This window comes from Eptesicus fuscus, chromosome 12 (genome assembly GCF_027574615.1).
Source record: "Eptesicus fuscus isolate TK198812 chromosome 12, DD_ASM_mEF_20220401, whole genome shotgun sequence".
In the NCBI taxonomy this organism is placed as follows: Eukaryota; Metazoa; Chordata; class Mammalia; order Chiroptera; family Vespertilionidae; genus Eptesicus; species Eptesicus fuscus.
The window spans coordinates 15,225,057-15,244,616 of NC_072484.1; the positions used below are offsets into that span (position 1 = coordinate 15,225,057).

Below are 19,560 nucleotides of genomic sequence, written 5' to 3' on the forward strand. Positions count from 1 at the left end.
AAAAAAAAAAAAGACTATTTTAAGGTTTCTAGCTCCGTTTGTGAGTGAGGTTTAATTCATCGGTGAGAGCTATGCTATGCAGCACTCGGATTCCTCTCTCTCTCTCCCTCTCTCTCTCTCTCTCTCTCTCTCTCTCTCTCTCTCTCTCTCTCTCTCTCTCTCTCTCTCTCTCTCTCCCCCCTATCTCTGCCCCTAGGGCACACATTTTCAGTAGGAAGCCCAGAGAGCACTCTGAAAGGCCTGGCCGATGGGGAAGAGGGAAGAAGGTCTGCATAGCACTTCAGGAGCCTGCTCCAGAGCCTGGCTGAGTCAGTGGGAGGAAGTGTTGAGATTTCAGTGCCTTCTCTCCAACAGTGATTGTCATCTAAGTGGGTCCGAGGGGTTGCCCCCTCTTCCTGTGCCAGGCTCCTCAGGTGATGGGGGCAGCCTCTGTGGGGAGCACCTGTTGTTTGGAGAGCTGGGGTGGGCTCACAGGAGAGGAGACATCACCATGATACCCCTCAACCCCCATGAACACACAGTGCCTCCCTCTGCTGCCAGGCGGGAGAGCAGCACGCGTGAGGAAATCACGACTTCATTTGTGTGCCCACAAGTCTCCATCACACCAGGGAACTGCTGCCATGACCCCCTCCAGCGGGAGTATGGGGACGTTAGCCCCACCCACTGGGATTCATGTGCTATTATGAAATAGCTCCTCGCTTGAGCCTGCACATTAAAGCAAAAGCACCAAGTACGGGAATTCTGAGGCAGTGTCGTTAGCCAATACCCTGTGAAAGGGTCACACACTTGCCCTGTCCTTCCATCTGCCAGTAATCAATCTAAATATTTCCCAGGGTTCTAGCTGTTATGGTTCATGTTCTGGAAATGACTGTCAGGGGTAGAGAATCAAGGAAGAACCCCAAGGAGGCCTTGCTCGTTTCTTTCCAAGTTGTGTCAGTTGCTGTACGTGATCAGTCACTCTGCCCCTGTCTACCACGTGTTGTGAGAGAGATGAAGAGACAGGCAGAGGGCGCGCACCAAGGCGCAACAGCTCTCCTGAGGGTGTGATGCAAGCTGACAATCTGAATGCAACTGTGAAATGAAGAAACAGCGAACAATAAAGGAAGAAAAACAAAAGCAATTCAGCAGATGCATGTCATTTTTACTCTTTAGTGTGGATCAGTTTTTTCTTGTTAATTATATCACCTATTCTTTCCTTATATTGATAATTACATAATTACACGAAACAGATGGGTGACAGAATGCACCCAGATGGTAAGAACGTAAACAGGCTTCCAAATTGCTTATTCTTGAGCGCAGTATCAGGAATTATTCAATAATACATAGATTTCTATACTCTACACATCTGTGAAGTAGAGCCTTCAAAATAGCAGTGACTCTGTCATTGTTTCTTAAAGAGATACACTGCCTTCCCTAGGAGCTCCTGGGAGGCCAATTGCCTTCCAGGTAAAATAGTTAACGTTTCTTTTTCCAAACATTTGGGCACCTGAAATCCTAAGCTCTTGTCTGAGTTCACTGGGTTTTCTTTCTTTATTAAAAACAGAAATGTCCACTTGAGAGGAAGGTACAATCACACAGAGCCCTAGTTCTGCTTTGAGCAAGTATGCAAGGTTGAGAAAGAAAGGGGGGTGATTTAAAAACACACTTTGAAATGTTTTAATTGCATCCAATGGGCTTCTTGCCTGAAATTCTTTTTTTAAAAAAACTATGAAATAAAAGCCAAAGCGTCAATGCTGGGTGTGTGCCTGGTGGGGGAGGGCTTTCACCCAGGGGCAGGGGCAGGGGTAGGGTCAGCGGCAGGGGAAGGCTGGGTTTTGGACGGGTCTGAAGGAAGAGGAAATCCGCTCCTTCCTTTTACCCTCGCACCCACCCTGTGCCCCATCAGAGTAGGCTTCCACTTTCCTGACCTTTACCCAAGAGGTGTCCTCGACCCCGGTCCTTCACTCTCCATCCCCTCCAGGGTCTTCTTCTTGCCGCTACTTGGCATGGAGCATCCTCGTCTGTCTGTCCATTGTCAGACATCCCCACTAGAACACAGGTGCCCGGGCAGCAGCGATTTGTCCACTTTTGTTAGCCACTGCAGCCCAGTGCCAAGAATGGGGCCCACACGTGATCGACATACAATAAATACTGATAGAACAAATGGCATAAATTCAGTCTCCATCTCTAAGCTTCCTCACCAGGAACCGGCCCTGGGCCATGGTGGCGGCAGGATCTGAGGCCCAGGAGCCTGTTCACACAGGGGCAGGGGGTGATCCATGAGAGGCAGGTCCAAACCATGGTTGCTACTCGAGTTCTGGACAAAGAACAGAATGCCTGGCAGATGATGAGGTCAGGACAAGAAGCAGGCCCAGGGAGGGACAAACCCACTTGGCTTTTGGCAGAGAAGCCTAATGGGGAGGCATGAGGAAAGGCAGAAAATTCCAGAATTGGGCTCTTGCCATCCATTGCATCTGGGAGTTGATTGTGTGTAGATGTATGTGAAATGCAGATGTTAAGCACTTCTCCAAGGCTATTTTTGGATGGTGACTGTGCATACTTTGTGTGTGTGTGTGTGTGTGTGTGTGTGTGTGTGTGAGAGAGAGAGAGAGAGAGAGAGGGAGAGAGAGAGGGAGAGAGACAGAGAGAGAGAGATTCATCAAAACCATTTGAGAAGACTAGGGTTTGAAACCTATTTGGTTTATCAATGACTATAGGTGGTTTGGGGAATTGATTAGCTAATTCTTATCTATATAATAAAAGCCTAAGCAACCATTACGGCAGAAGGACCAGAACGACCGGTTGCTATGATGCGCACTGACTACCAGGGGCAGATGCTCAACGCAGGAGCTGCCCCCTGGTGGTCAGTGCACTCCCACAGGGGGAGTGCCTCTCAGCCAGAAGCTGGGATCATGGCTGACAAGCACAGCGGCAGTAGCGGGACCCTCTCCCGCCTCCGTGGCAGCATTAAGGAGCAGTGATCTGAGCAGTAAGGAGCAGCGAGCAGGCAGGAGGTAAGAAGCAAGGGATACTGGACTGTGAGAGGGCTCAGGCCAGGCTGAGGGACCCCCCTACCCTCCCAGTGCACGAATTTCATGCACCAGGCCTCTAGTAAAGAATATATAAAGTGCCTTTCATGTAAAACACTTAACAAATGTTAACTATCCTACCTAATAATAGAGTAATATGCAAATTGACCATACCTTCGCTATGCCCACAATTGGCCAGGAGGCGCGGGGGGGGCAGGACTTGGGTTGGCCGGGGTGGCCGATTGGGCTGGCAGGATGCTGAGCTCGCGTTGCCAGCGGCGGCGCGAGCTCAGCGTCTGCGCCACGGCTGTGCTGCGGCACAGAAGGGGCCTCTGTGGCAGCGAGCTCACGTCCTGCCGCCGACCATCAAAAGCGGGGAGCTGGGTGTCCGCTCTGGCACCAGCGGACAGACACCCAGCTCCCCCGCGATCGAAAGTGAAAGCAGGGGAGCTGGGTGTCTGTCCGCTCTGGCACCAGGCCAAAAGCCTCCGCCAGAGGCTTTTGAAAGGCCTGCTGCACCAGCGGACAGACACCCAGCTCCCACACGATCGAAAGTGGGAGCTGTGTGTCTGCTCCGGCACCAGCGGACCCCCTGCCATCAAAAGCGGGGAGCAGGCTGCCAGCAGTGTCCGCGGAGCATGCTAGGCTTTGCGGGGCAGTGGATATGGCCTGGATGGCAGGTTAGGCCTAGGGGACCCTACACGTGCATGATTTAATCATGCACTGGGCCTCTAGTCCTATATAATAAAAGGGTAATATGCAAATAGACCGAATGGGGAAACAACTGAACAACCGTTCACTATGACATGCGCTGACCACCAGGGGTCGCACGTGGAACATGGCAGGCATCGGCAGCAGGCGGCAGAGCGCAGAACATGGCGGGTGGCAGTCGCAACAGGATGGCGGAGCAGGTGAGTGGGAGCGCCAGACCAAGGCAGGGTGCTGGTTGCTTTCATCTGCGAGCCTCTGGTGGTTACTGAAAATTCTTTGTTCCCGCACACCACAGTCCTGCCCGGTGCTTGCACCCGCTGTCGGTGCCAGCCCCGCTCACACCTGCTGCTGGTGCTGGCCCCAATCGCTCTGCGCCATCAGCAGGTGCGAGCAGTGACAGCGCCATCAGCGCATGGGACCAGGGCCGGCAGTGGGAGCAGGGCTGCCAGCAGTCAGGGGACAGGGGGCTGCGGCGTGAAGGGCTGGGCAGGGACACAGAAGACGGGCCAAGACCCACCCTTGTGCCCACTGCAGCCTCATGGCCCACAGTTCCTTTCAACGTGCATGAATTCGTGCACTGGGCCCCCAGTTATTAATATTTCTCCTGACTTTGCTTGTTCATAGTTTTAGCATTCTTATCTGAAAAGGACTGTAATGAGACTAATTGAATTAGAAATAATGCATTGTTGTATTTCATTTTGCAAAGGCAACAATATTCAGAAAAAAATTAAAATTCCCTCTAATACTAGCACTACAGCAGAACTGTATTTGTCTGTATATATTTTCTTCCTGTTTTCATCATAAACATACAAATTTCTATACAGTTGAAATAAATCCATAGTCAAATAACATAAAAAAAAGCATCTGATTACTCAGGGCCTGGGGATTCTTTTGAAACTTGGGCTTGGTGTAATGTATCCCCCATGTGCCCTCCAATGGGGGGGTAGGATGCAGAGGGTGGGGAGTGGCAGGAGGGGGAAGAGAAGTCAGAACACTACTACATCTCTGTTTATGCTCAAGGGAACCTGGATGTCAGTGTGACTGCCCTGAGCGGGGTCAAGGGTTCTCAGGCCTTAAGGCAGTATCCTCTCTCACAGAGCAGAACACAGAGGGAGAGAGGATGACGGGAATATCCCACTGAGGAGGGGAGGCAGGCGCCTCCACCTGAAAAGACAGCAGGGATGCAGGGTCAAAGGCTTGGCAGGGCCACAGGCATGGAGTCAGCCCAAACTCCTTCACCCCCTGGCATCTACTCCTGCCTTTGAGGCAAATCAGATCACCCAGGTATGTACTGTTGAGGTGTCTGTCTCTCTCTCTTGGTGACATGCACGGAGTGGTGAGCTGTTACAAGTCACTGGTGGCGGGGGGCCACTAGCCACTGTCCTACCAACACAGAGTGACCCAAGACCCAGAGTGTGAGGAACGAGGCTGTGTAGTAAACAAGTTAAAACAGTTGTCAACTGTATATACTTCCACGGGACATGGTCAGACCGTCTGTGTGACCTGCTCACAAGTTACAACTTGTGACACATCATCCCCAGTTCACTTTTCTAAATCAGCGATGACCTCTGGCTTCGTGGGAGCGCCATGCCGAGGATGGTGCAAGGTGGGGACAGTGGTTGGTTCTGGCCGGCAGGCTTCACTATGGGGACCGGAAAGTGCTCCCTGAGACCGGCTCCCTGGGAGCACGGCTCCTTTTGGTTAAATACATAAACTGCCATAAAACCTCGGCTGCAACAACTACCATGGTGATCATTTCGATGCAATGAATGGCATTAAAACAAACAGAACCTGGGGCACGACTGAAGAGCGCGAGAGGTGGGAGCAGGGGGACAGCGTGTCATTTAGGTTTATTACCTGGGTCTCAACCACCCAAATGGCGCAGGCCTGCCTGCACTGCGGCTGAGTCATGTTTGATATCTCAAACAAGAAGCAATAAAAAACTTTTATGGTCCCACGCTATTTCCATCCCTTATTTATTCTTTTTTTTCCTGTTTTTAAGCCATCCTTTTTGTTTTCTTCTTGCTTATTAAGTTGGTTACTATGGAGATCATGACATCAGTAATCTTGATTAAGCTTAATGGTCTTGAGGCAACATACAGAGTAAAGGTTTTTATACTTCCTTAAAGTGGTTCGGCCCCAGAGAACAGCAACATGAGGACTGAGGACTGAGGGCTTCATGCTGCTTCTCTAATGGGGGCAACACACGGTGCCGGGGGTGGGGGGTGGGGGAGGGGGCAAAGCCCTGCCCCAGGCCAGCTGGCCCGGGGGGTGGGCGGCAGAGGCCGCTCCTGCAGACAGTGACACTCCAGTTTCCAAGGCCCCAGTTGAACCCTTTGCCTCAGAAACACAAATGCCATTTCCCTTTAGATTTGGTAAGCATGCAAATACTGGTAACAACTAAGCACATATGGCTTTATGAAAATTACTAAATTGTGGAAGACTTTTAATCCACCTGAGATCAATTTGAATGTAAATCCTCTAGGTCCTTGGAGGTGTTTTTTTCCTTAGTCTTTCACATCTACCAAGAAAGCATATTCTACTTTTTTTGTCTTAATCATCTGAGGATATTTTCCCATTGATTTTTAGAGTGAGTGAAAGGGAGGGGGAGAGAGAGAGAGAACATTGATGTGAGAGAGACACATCAATTAGTTGCCTCCCGCACATGCCCTGACCGTGGCTGAGGACTGAGCCTGCAAAGGAGGTGCGTGCCCTTGACGGGAATCAAACCCGGTGACACTTCAGTACGTGGACCGATGCTCTATCCACTGAGCCAAACTGGCTAGGGCATTTGTACTTCTTAAAGCTAGAATTTATTAACATATATAACATCTAAAAGCTTCCATAAAAATACCTAAAGACTTCTACTACTTTATAATAATGTGCATTTATTGATGTAAAACCACTTCAAAATGGGCAGAGCTGTTGCTATCATTCCTCCACGGGCCAGAGGGAGTGGGCCAGCCCCACCAGGGGCCTCCTTGGTCTGCAGTCTGTTGTATGTACTGTTATGACCATAGTGGGGTTACTTAAGGGACTTGAGCACCGTGGATTTTAGTATCCACAGGGGGCCTGGAAGAATCCCCCACAGATACCGAGGGACCACTGTATTAAGCAAAAATCAAGTTTCAAAACACTATGTACAGATGACCCCGCATTTAACTGCAGATATGTTTTTCCCCACAAAAACATCATCTAGATGTAAAAACACCAAAATGGTAAATAGATAATCTATAGTTAGAAGATTACAGATTTTATGGATTTTTTTTTTCTCTATAGTATGCCCCCTAAAATTTCTACCATAAATATGTACCACTTTTGTAATGACATTTTTGTAATTAAGGGGGAAAGATGGAACTTCCCTGGTCAGCATCTGCAGCTCTGCCTGTCCTCTTTGTCACTGTATATCCCCAGCTACTTTAAAACACACACAGCAAAGCCTCCTGTGGGGGCTGCCAGGCCTTTCCTCCCTGAAGGCGGATTTGAAGAAGCCACTTAGCTGCGAAGGCCAGCTCCTGCCCAGGAGCTCAGGTCCGCCGGGCGCTGGCTGGGCCGCGGCTTCCCGAGCAGGCAGCTGATGCATGGGGCACTTCTGGGCCTCTGCGGCATCATTACCCTGGCTCTGCAGGGAACCGAGGCATTTTCCCCCCTCCTACTGGGTTGTGCCAGAACCCGATCAGCGTCCTGGAATGCCTCAGGATTTCTTTTCTGTTGGAAGCTGTGGCAGCTCTTTTTCAGAGCAATGCCACGACTTGGAGGACTGAAACAAAAGACTCACTGGCGGCTTGCAAACCCAGCAAGCCCTCCATTTCCCCCCCGGGGTTTGGGTGGGTGTTTTCTTTGCGGCCGATCCTTCCTAAAAGTCCATGCAAGTCCCCAGGAGGGTGATGCAGAAAAGGTAAGAGCAGAGGAGGTTTTATTTTAGAAAACAGAAAGAACTGAAGCTTTCATTAGTAGTGTGCCATCACATAGGTGTGCAAAGCTCTCTCTGAGTGATGGGGAAGCGCCACTCCTGAAATCGAAAGGAATTAGCTGCACCACCAGCACTTCGCTGCTAGCAGGAATGCTGGGCTGACCCAAGCGTGACGGAATACAGAATGGTACAGGCACTTTGGAAAAGAGTTTGGTACTTCCTCACAGAGTTCAACTTAGAGTCACCATATAATTCAGCAATGCTACTCCTACCTACGTCCCCAAGAGAAATGAAAACGTTGCTGTGGACATTCATGCACAGGTTTTTATGTGGATAAAAATTTATGTGGATATTTCACCACATAAAAACCTGTGCATGAATGTTCACAGCAACATTATTTATAGTAACCAAATAGTGGAGACTAGTCAAATGTCCACCAATCAATAAAATGTAGCTTATCCACACAATAGAATATTATTCAGCAGTAAAAATACTACAGAACAGATGAACCTTAAAAACACGCTAAGTGAAAGAACCCAGTAACATAATACCACACACTGTATAATTCCACTTATACAGAATGTCCAGAACAGGCAAATTTATAGAAACAGAAAGTAAATTAGTCAATGCTTAGGGCTGTAAGTGGGGCTGTAAGGTGTGGCTGCCAATGGCTTTCTTTTTTGGGTGACAAAAATGTTCTCAAATTAGATAGTGGTGATGGTTGCCCAACTCTGAAGAAACTAAAAAATAAAACCCACAATAAATTATACAATTTAAATGGGTGAATTATATAATATATGACGTATATGTCAATAAAGCTGTTAAAAAGAGAGAGAGAGATGAGGAGGGAGGGAGTGTGGATGGGAGGAAGGAGAGATATTGTCCTATAATATCTATTCTAGAAAATGGGAATAAGATGTAGGATTGATTTTTGACAATACAGAGAGGTTAAGAAGTAACTCTACTTTTTAAAAAATGCATATTTTTATTGATTTCAGAGAGGAAGAGAGAGAGAGAGAAAGATAGAAACATCAATGATGAGAGAGAACCATTGATTAGCTGCCCCACTGGGCATCAAGGCCACAACCCGGCATGTGCCCTGACTGGGAATTGAACTGTGACCTCCTGGTTCATAGATCGATGCTCAACCACAGAGCCATGCCAGCCGGGCGAAAAATAACTTTATTTTCACAATTTCTTGTCTTGGCATGCCCTAAAGACTTCATTTTGCTACTCTATTGCAGCCCAATTCTAAATGCCAAGGCCTGTCAATCATGCCACTAGTGTACATCCTACCCACCCCACCTCCCAACTAAACCTTCAGTCTCCCATCCTGGGCAATTACTTGAGCACTTTATAACAATACCACGAAGCCATGCACAACAAGGAATGGAACCTTGAGAAATTCATAGTGTCATCTACATATGGGATCATAATTTTCTCCTCCTTTCCCAGCAACCACCACTATCATTTTGTAAGGTTTGCCAGAACAAGCAGATGCAACAAAGAAAGAAGGCAGACGGACTGGATCAGCTGGTGTCCAACTGACCCCAGCACACCAGCCTGGACCGTGTGTCTGCTCCTCTGGCCAAGCCCAGCCAGGGTGAGGCTGGCACCGGATCGAACCCGAGAGTGAATGGCTCAGCCAAAAGGAAAGTCCAAACTGCTGTGGGGGAAAGCCAGTTATCGGTGGGTCACCTTTTGATTAAGTAGCTAGTGCCAAAGATCTGGGAGATTCCAAAAGGTCATCTTCCTTTTCTGTGGCTTGGTCTTCCTACGATAATCCTATATAATAAAAGGGTAATATGCAAATTGACCCTAATGGCGGAACGGCCAGAATGACCGCTCGACCAGTCACCATGAGGCACACTGACCACTTCTTGGTCCTTTTCCCCAGCTGGCAGGCTCTGATCACCCAATGGCGAATGGGGAACCAGGGGTGATGGCGGTGGGGGGCGGGGCTGGCTGCGGGCAGCTGGGGAAGATGGCCCTGATCGCAGGCCAGGCCTAGGGACCGTACCCGCGCACAAATTTTGTGCGCTGGGCCTCTAGTTCAGGATATCAGCACTTTAACTCTGTAGGTAAGACAGAGCATATACAGTGGTTGAAGGTATGAAATTTGGCATCCAACTGCCCGGGTTTGAGGCGTGGCCACTGAATTAGCCTTTGCACGTGTCACTTGCTTTCCCTCCTGCAAGCCTGTTTTCTTTATGTACATTGAGGATGACAGTAGCAGGAACTTACTTAAAGTGCTGATATGAGGATTAAAATGAGATAATTCATTTATGGGAATGCCTTTAGCAAGAGCTAAATATATTATTATTAGTAGTAGTTGTTGTTTCTTACTCTATAATCTTTCTAACAGGGAGAGATTATAATAATAATGAGAATCCACAGATTTATAACTCATTCTGATGTAAACATATATACCACGTATAGTACTGAACTAGATAGTGTTCAGAGAATTGGAAAGAAATGACTATAGACCTTGTACTGTTTGTTTGGAGAAAAAACAAGAGCTCATGAAGGGATTTATATAAATTATTCTAAGGATTCACCATAAATTGGAGAAAATGCATTTCCCATAGGTAGTGCAAATGTGTAGGAAACGGCTGAGTCATGGCTTGAAAATGAAAACTTGACTCATGGTGGGTTCATTTCATTTCAAGAAAATAGCATCACGGCCACATAAATAACGATTAGTGCATATACGATGCTGAAAAATAGGGTTTATCTTTTTAGAAACTTCTACTAAGGAGATACTACAAGGCTAATTTAAACACACACGCACGCGTGCGCACAAACATGTGCCCCAACCGCAAGTACAACCAAGAGAAGTCTAAGTGAAAGTTTCCAAGTTTAAGGAAGGGGTTGGGAAACAATTAAGCTGGGGAAAACCTAGCAGGTGCTGGGAGAATAATGCAATTTCCTAGCGCAGCAGATGTACAAGTGAAACAGTATCCAGTTCAGTCTATCAGATGGTAATTATAGCTGGACTGGGTAAGCACAGCCAAGATGAAAAGGGGCAATTCAAAGGGTAACTGAATGCCAGTGAGTGACATCTTCCTGAGAGATCACATACCAGAAAAAAGCAGACCAGCACTTAGCTGTAAGAGGGGGTGTGTATGGGGAAGGGGGGATTGTAAATGAGCCGTCATTTTTCTTTGGAGAAAAGATAAAGGAAAAACGGAGGCCTTAAAGAATTCATCAGTGGAGATTTAAACAGACCATCTATAATAACAAAAGTGCAATATGCTAATTAGACTGGACAGCCGAATGACATTCCAGACGTCCTTCCGGACAACCTTCCAGACAAAGCTGCGAAGGCAAGCTGCCGCAGCTGGGAGGGCCAAGGCAAGCCGCCACGGCTGTGAGGGCCGAGCCCCTTGCACGAATTTTGTGCATCGGGCCTCTAGTCTCTACTAAACAACCATAACGGAAATGACAGCAGTCACTGAGTGCTCTGCAAGTATGTTTCCTAAAATGATTCTGTCGTCTGAAAGATGAGGGATTTGATTCCGCCCCAAAACTTTTGAAAAAGAGGGAGAGAGAGATGTGCACACTGTAATTCTATGAACACTGAAAACCAAAATGAAGAACTAACGTGATGAAAAAAGTGGATGATTGGAAGCATCTATTGATACGGATACTGAAGCAAGAATAGGAGCCGTTTAAGTTCAAAGCAGATTTTCTGGTGTTTAATATCACAAGTCAGAGTCGCTTCAAATCCCAGTGCTGGGAAGGGAACGGTGCTGGGGACCTAACTCATTCACTCCGGAAAGATTCTGCGGAGCAGGTCCAACCTCCGTGTGCCACGCCTCCCGAGTCTGGCTCTCACTGCTGTGGGCCAGGGCAGCCCTCTCCCGCCTCTGGGTTGACGACTGAACAGTCCCATGTTAACACTGACACCAGAGTGTAAGCTCCTTGAGGGCAGGGCCGGTCGCAGTCATTTCTGCACCCCTGTAGCAGGCCAGGAAGGAGGAGAGGCTTGCATACAGACCCGCCCCAAAGTACATGTGGGTCCACTTGTTTCAGCCTTTAATCAGCATGGCCTTTCCATTCCTTCAGCCAGATTTCGAGTGTCTCCCGAGATCACAGTTCTCGTACAAGTGGGCCATGCTGATTTACTTAATAAAGAGTCACCATTGAAATAGTTCTCAGAATGTAAATGCAAAGGCCAAGAAAGCCCATTCAAGCTAAGAAATGACTCTTTCAGGCCCATCCCATGGGGTTCTGGTCTTAGTCAGAAAAAGAGCCCCCTCTCTTGTCCAGGCATCTATCCTGATTGGCCATGGAGATATTATGATGAATCTTTGGGGCCTACCTCTGTAATGTGTGATGAAAATCATTTACATGTTTTCCAGGTCCTTTCTTATGACCTGATATGGGGCAGGCTGTCAATTAATAGAAACAATGGGGGAGATATTGTGGCAGGAACACCTATCGTCCAAACCAGGCAGAAACGACCAGAGCCTAGGGGTGGGAGGGAGTGTCTTTCCTGCCATGCGGTAATGAATTTCAATCACTGCTGGCTTGTGCCAGATTCAAATTGGCAACCCACGGAGATGAAACGCTTTCTATCCCATTACTCATGCCTGGAGGGATCTGTTTCCTGGAAGACTGGCTTCCCAGGTGAAAGGGAGGGGATGAACGGTCACTCTGAGGTGGTTTAAATCGGATAAAAGGTATGAACGATGAGTGCCCAGCGAGAGAAATATGCAGACATGGAGGGGAGCTAAGGGGCCATCTGAATCTCCACGCACTGGGAGAGGGGATACAAAACATAAACGTCAAAAGCCCAGAATGCATCTAGTAATGAAACTGCTTAAACTCACTTGTTCAAGGCTGCAATACTATTTGCTCTGCTAAAGAAAAAAAAAAAAAAAAATCAGTGCACTCAGAACTGTATAAGAAAGTCCTTCTAAAAATTTCCACTCGGCTCATTTCTTCTCCGATAATCAGCCTAAAACATGAAATCTACCTAAACTGTTAAAAATAAAACTTTTAAATAATATAATGTAGTATTTTAACTTTTGAACATCTACGCCTTATCACATGTGGATTATGCTCTTGATAATCCTCTGATCAAACTTTCAAGATTTCTGAAATTTTTACTAAATCTAAATCTTTACTAAAACCTTCTGAAGAATGAATACAACAAGTAGCAGTAACAGTACTTCTTTAAAAAGCCAGACTTCACCAATACAATGAACAACGCAGCGCATCATAACAGGTACCGAGCATCGGCTCGACCCGCGGGTAAGTGGTGGCCTCTCTGGACCAGGGATTTCAACAACCTGTCCTCTGCTCTGTCCTGAAATAAGCCGTGACTCTGGGGGGACACAGAACACTTACATGACCACAGAAAAGATTGTTAAACGTGAGCAACGATTTCATTCATTCCACCGGGGAAGTAATGATAGGATTGTTTTGAATGAAACACAATGTGTTCTCTGGCCATCTCCCACCGGAAGCTCCAGCTCACCTCAACGTTGTCAGACTGTCAGGCTCTGGAGGTTGGGAGGTGGGGCGGGGGGAGAAGAGGCGCCTGGTGCTCAGAAGAACAGTGCTCTTGCTATCCAGGCAACAGCTCCATACCCCGCCCTCGGGCCCAGCCCTGCCACTCCTGTCATCAGCGGACTGTTCTGGCCCAGTCACATGTTCTATCCATACCTGAAGGTGTCTGTCTCAGCAGTGGCTGCAGAGGGTAGCGTCTCTCATCCTCACCTGATCTGACACAGCAGCTGCTTGCAGGTACTCTTACCTGCAGCCCCTTCATGACTGATAGACGCTCTGTTTCAGTGACAGGTACAGATGAAGCCACCCTCCCTGACCCCAAAGCTCTCTTTGCACCAAACATGTGGTCTTAGCTCTCATTCCAAAAGACTTGTTTCCCAGCACCTCCACACACACACAGGTCACCCGGTCGAGCTCCCGAAGGTCCTCCGGGTGGGCGTGGCACCCTTATCTCCAGCGTGGACAGAGCGTGAGCTTCCAGGCTGTGGCCCTGCTACCTGAGACACGCCTTGGATCCTGGATGGAATGATGTGTCTGGGGATTGTGTCAAAATGATCAGGGGGGACGGGGAAGTGGGTGGGGGTGTAGAAGATCCAAAATCGGCCAAGAGTTGAAAACTGTTAAGAGGGTTGCTGGGTACCTGGCAGTTTCAGTGCCATTCAACATGTGGTCTGAGACAGGTGCCCATCACCAACTATCACTGGTCTGTGAAGATGTAAGTGCAGAGGCTGAGAGAAGCATCCAGAAGCTTTCATAGCAATTGAACAGAGCAATTCTATGTCTGTTAAATCTAGCAATAAAATACGTAAGCTTGAATTTTTGTCTGTTTCTAAATCTCATTTTCCAAGGAACTCACTTTTTACAAAGCTATCAGTCTATGGTGGGTTGTGCAGTAAAGACAACGCCCCTCAGCACAGACAGACGCCCCGCTTTATATGCGGCCCCCTACTCCTGTACGCTTTACATTTCCTACAACACAGAGTTGGGAGGGGGAAGAATTGCTATTTGCGTTTAGTCTCTACTCCAATATAAACTTAGAACTTGCCAGGAAATAAATTTATAAATTTACCTTTTACAAATATACATGTAGATGTCGGACTGAAAGCAGCCTGGGTCACAGTGGGCAGCTGCCTCTGGGATGGGTCTTCGGTGGGGGACCCCGCCAGGCATCCACAGCAAAGTGGGGGCAGTGCGGGGGCGCGCTCCTGCAGCGCTGGGGTTGTCGCGAGCTGTTTATTTTAGCACACCCAGCTCTGATGAGCAACGTTCTTGGCTCAACGTTGGGAGAGTTTAAACTCTCCACTTTCCTTTTCTCTCTCTCACATGGACAACTGTCAGCCCACTGAGGGATTTTTTAAAACTTAGTTAAGTGGAAGTGTATTCTTCAAACACTACAAGCCTACATGTAAGGCGGCTTGACACCACCATGCGCATGGCTGTGTGTACATATACGTGCCCGCTTCCGTTTAAAGCGAATTGGGTTTTATTTCTGTGCCTTTTCTTGTTCTGGGGCCGTTCATTCCAAGGTCAAGCCTCCGAGCCACCCCAGAGCAGCTAATTCGTTCCTGTCAATCATCCTGGCTGCCAGCAGAGGAGCTCACAAACCCAGCTTAGGACTCAGACCCAAACATCGTATAGTAGGTGCGCCCGCTCCATTTTCTCCGCGAGCCTTGTCCGGATTGGGAAAGGCCACTTTTGCCTTGAAAGCAACACATGAGGGACAGGGGGCTCTGCTTCTGAGCACAGGGGAAAGAAACCAGAACTAAGCTGGGAGGCTGGCTCCAGGCCACCTGTCCTGAGACACAGCAGAGCATGTGAGGGACCTTGGGGTGAAGGGAGGGGGAGGCTCCTGTCTTAGGCTTCCTGCGAAATGACCAGCTGAGGGAAGGACTGCAGGGGAGCCTCTGCAGGGCACCCCTGGGAGGGCACGAGCGCCAGGCTGCCTGTAATTAAGAAGCAGCCTGCTCCCGAGAAGACGGTGCTGCCACCCCATCTGCCACACCCGCCCGAGCTGGCACGGCGCCTCCTGCCTGCTGCCGTCGGCTACCCACCAGTTCCTTGGAGACCTCCTTTGATGGAGCGTTGATGCCGAGCTTTTCCAGAGGATAGACAATCTGTCGTCGTGGTCGCACGGGAACCAAGTAATGAAGGGCGGACGTCAGGGAGTGGGCGTAGGAGCTCTGGAACTGCAAGACAGCAATCTCCACTTAGGGGAGGAAATGTCAGCCTCGCGGCACAGATGCCTGCGCGCGGCTTCACAAACACAGAGCCCCGCACGCGGCCAAATCGGAGGGGGGAAAACCCAGCAAATAAACAAACACGCTCTCCGAGCAGAGGAATGAATTGCGGATAATGCCTGACACTAATGAAGATAATTACGAGAGTAATTACATTACTCTCTCTGTGGGAATGACAGATAAACAAGTGGTTTGGTTTATGGGATTTTCAGTACAAGTATTTTCCCCAGGAGGATATTCTTCTCCGCAGCGAACATGAATCAGCTTCATTTGACCCCATTAAGCTGTGTTATCTGCGTCCTGTTAACCTTTGCGTGTGTGGCACGAGCTGCTGTGAGGAGGCACGGAGAGAAAAATGTCATCTGAGGGCGACCGAACGCAGATGTGAAAATCCTCCACTTCACTGGGCCTCCGGTGATAAAATCAGTGTTTTGAAATAAAATGATGAAACTGGGGAGTGGGGGGAGGTGGGGGAATTAGATCATGTTATTTTGATTTAAATTAATACTAAATTATGACTCAAATGTATGCTTACTGAAATGAACTATGATAAATCATGTTTCAGGAGAATGCTTTAAATATAAATTTTACTCAATTTTTAAAACTTGGCAGAGAAAACTGAACATGGTGATCTTCTTCCTTTCACATTTATGACTTCTTAGGGATCTTGGTGAAATTAATTCAGCGTTTCAAGCATTTAAACCTCAAGAGTTTAAACTGTGAAACCAACATTTTTTTTCACTGTCTAAAGTTTTACATACGTGTCCTTTTTCCCTGACTGACCCTTCTTCCAACCCCACCCCCACAGCCATTCCTACCCCGGCCAAGCCCTCACTGCCCCAGTGTCTGTGTCCATTGGTTATGCTAATATGCATGCTTACAAGTCCTTCTGAAAACAGCATTTTAAAAGATATATTTATTGTACTTCAGCTGGAAAATAAAGAAAATAAAACTAAACTGTAGGTGTAGTTTAATAAATAAGTTGGTTTACCTGTGACTTACTTGCTATTCTAAAATGCCCCCAGGCATTTCTAAGAGCTTCTAGAAGGGATTTCTAAAACCCTTCTCCAAGGAACCTCCCAGCCTGACTTTACCCGCTGAACACAGACCCAGGTGCTCCCAGCCAGAGCTCCGCTTTTCCGCCCGGAAGAGCTCTCAGTCCATGTCCGGGAGGACGGTGTGGAGGAAGCCATCTTCATAACGTGAGCCCGGAGCTCATTCTCACTACTGTCGCCCGGGGACTTATTTACAGCAGAATCTGAAAATCCTGACCTGAATTATTTGGTACTGCTTCTTACTCATGTTTAAATGTGTATGTGTGAGTCGCCCGGAAGTGCAGACTGAGGAAATCTGTTCCCAAATGTTTCTGCGTCCCATATGAAACAGTGCAAAGCATATTCCGAATCTACGTAAATATATGAGCATTCAATAGAATGCCTAAGATGCTGTTTGTATTATGGATGCAAAAGAACTTTCTACCAGCTTGGCACCAGCATGCAACATGATGAATAAAAACTAAGAGTTTAATATCACAACCTGAAGGTCGCCAAATTGGCAACTGGCCGACAGCAAACTAAAAAGAAATTGTGCAGGACCAGGATTTTCCAGCAAAACTGTTACCTGCCCATCTCATTAAGTTCAAACCTAGGGCATTCCCACTGATGCAGTGCTGCATTGTGACCAAAAAAATAAAAAAGTCATCACTAAAACATGTTCTATATCCCAATAGAACTCTTTTCCACGTTTTTCCTTCTTTCTTTCCCATTGCCTTTGTACTTCTCTAAAAGGCTTTTGTTATGTGACTGTACTAATTCACTTTAGAGTGTTTTTAAGTTTAATGAATAAGATCATTTAAAAAATACTTAGCTCACTTGTAGAAATATGACAACATCAAAGCTTCTAGGCAGAGCGTGAGAAAGTTTTCGGTCATGAATGGGACCTGGGACAATTTCTACCTAGTCTGGTGGTGGAATCGCATCACTTCTCAAGCTGAGGACCAGGGCTGCCAGTGATGGAGGGAACAGCATGTAGGAAACAACACCTGGGAAATCCAGCTTGAAGAGGCCCTTCCCTGAGGAGCAACCAGGACACTGTAGTGAGTGTGTTCGTGAGTGCGTGTTTGTGTATGTGTGCACGCGCATATACAGGGTGGGACAGAAGTAGGTTTATAGTTGTGAGTACGTGAAATACAGAGTTTATTTTTGTATTATTTTTTTATTGTATGATCTTCCATACGAACCACTATAAACCGACTGTCGCCCCACCCTGTATGTGAGACGCAACTAGGCACTTTGAACAGACAAGACAAACGTCCCTGCCTTCATGGAAAAAGATAACATGTTAGCTAGTGAAAAGTGCTACGAAGAAGACTAAAGCAGGATAAATGAGCGTAAGACGAAGAGCTTGCTCTCTGTGCATGCACACGGACATACTGTCTACACAGCAGGTATGTGTCCATTAGAAAAGCATCAGCTACAGAAGTGTAACGAGTAGTGTGCAGAGTTCTATGGGCACTTGCTAGGGACAGGTTAAGTTGGCATCGTGCATCTCCACTTTTTACCCATTCCTTTCATGTGGTGATTACAGCGCTTATGTGAATGCTGTGACCACACGTCAGTCTCACGGGATTGAGCTGCCTCTTTCCATGGGTTCATCACTCAAACGCTCTTTTCTCGAAGAACGCGATAGGATCATTTTGGCTTTTCCCTAACGCATCATAAGAAATGGTTTGACTTTCACGTCCCTCGGAGCACTGTTGCACAGTTTGCAGTGTCTGTTTTGTCAAGATGGAAAAGCCAATAAATTGTTCTACTAATTATATTGGTTGTGATTGTTTCAGAAATTCAAACCCTGAACCTGCACTATCGTGGAAAGGCCAAACTCAATCTGGCCACTGAAATTCAGAGCCACGCTATAATCCAAGCCCACCGAGCGAGGCAGGAATAAAAGATGGCACTCAGCACAAAGGGCACTGAATGTCAGCGTTTCTCACCTTGCCCTCCCTGGAAGCCGGGTAGATGGGGTAGTAGAGGCAGGACTTGTGTCCCAGGCGGAAGATCTCCTTCAGGAAGAACTTGGTGTAGTGCCGGAAAATGGGGTTGATGGCGAAGTGAAACAGGTGTGCGTGCTCTTCGCGCTGGTGGTGACTGAAGTAGATGAAGTCTTCGATGTTGTAATGGGATCGGATGTACTCTATATCCTGAAAAGGGGCGAGGAAAGGACTTGTAAGAATGGGTTAAACAAACGGCATGCATTTTGTGATACATACATTTTAAAAAGCAGTTTAGGTACCATAGTAAGAAATATGTTTTTCTCCTGTGATTTACTACTTCATCCTCCTTGTTAATTTTTAAGAATTAAAAATTCTGTTTCACGAAAGCCATTGTCCTGATGGCTTGTCTCTGAGGCTGCATAGCTTTGGATTTGTTCCTCGCAGAGAGCCTTGCGTCCCTGCTAGTGACCAGGTAGCGGGACGGCAGCTCTTCACCGCGGATGGGCAAAGGGGGCATGAGCTGGTCAGCACGACCGACCACGCATGTGCAGATGTCAGAAGCAGGAAAACCCCCCACCAGCATCCTCTGGACTTGTTAGTGTTCCTGTCACATATTAATGTGGAAATGAGTCACCCCACAAGTCACACACCTTGATTGGCACATGTGGCTGGGTGGGCCAACGATAAAACTGTGAGGTTGGACCTCATCCATAGGCATTCCTTAAACTTTTTATCTCTCTGTGATACAGTCATGTGTTGCTTAACAACTGGGATACACTCAGGCGGTCTTGTCATGCTAACATCATAAAGTGCAGGTACACAAAACGTAGATGATACCACCTCTTCCTACATAGGCTATATGATATAGCCTGTTGCTCCTAGGCCACGAACCTGTACAGCATGTCACTGTACAAAACAACACAAGATTAAATCAAGCACAAGAGAAAATGATGCCATCAAGAGACTCAGTAAACATGAGATGTTTAAGATGGCATACTGTTTTACAGCAGACTTTATTTTGTTAATCCTCCCCAGAGGATATTTTCCACTGATTTTAGAGAGAGTGGAAGGGAGGAGGGAGAGAGAGAGAGAGAAAAATCAATGTGAGAGAGACACATCGAATGACTGCCTCCCGCATGCATCAGGACCAGGATATCCAGCCCGCAACTGAGGTACGTGCCG

At 47.5% G+C, this 19,560-nt stretch overlaps 1 protein-coding gene across 3 annotated transcripts in view; it reads right to left on the reverse strand.

Annotated features, from left to right (window-relative positions):
* CFAP61 (cilia and flagella associated protein 61) overlaps positions 1–19,560 on the reverse strand; it is a 242,240-nt gene that overhangs the window by 126,829 nt on the left and 95,851 nt on the right. For all 3 annotated transcript variants that reach the window (XM_054724456.1, XM_008141292.3, XM_054724457.1), the window contains 2 exons: positions 18,379–18,585; positions 15,201–15,335 (listed from right to left, as the gene is read on the reverse strand). In XM_054724456.1, the coding sequence (XP_054580431.1) occupies positions 15,201–15,335; positions 18,379–18,585 (342 nt within the window). The remainder of the gene's footprint in view (positions 1–15,200; positions 15,336–18,378; positions 18,586–19,560) is intronic.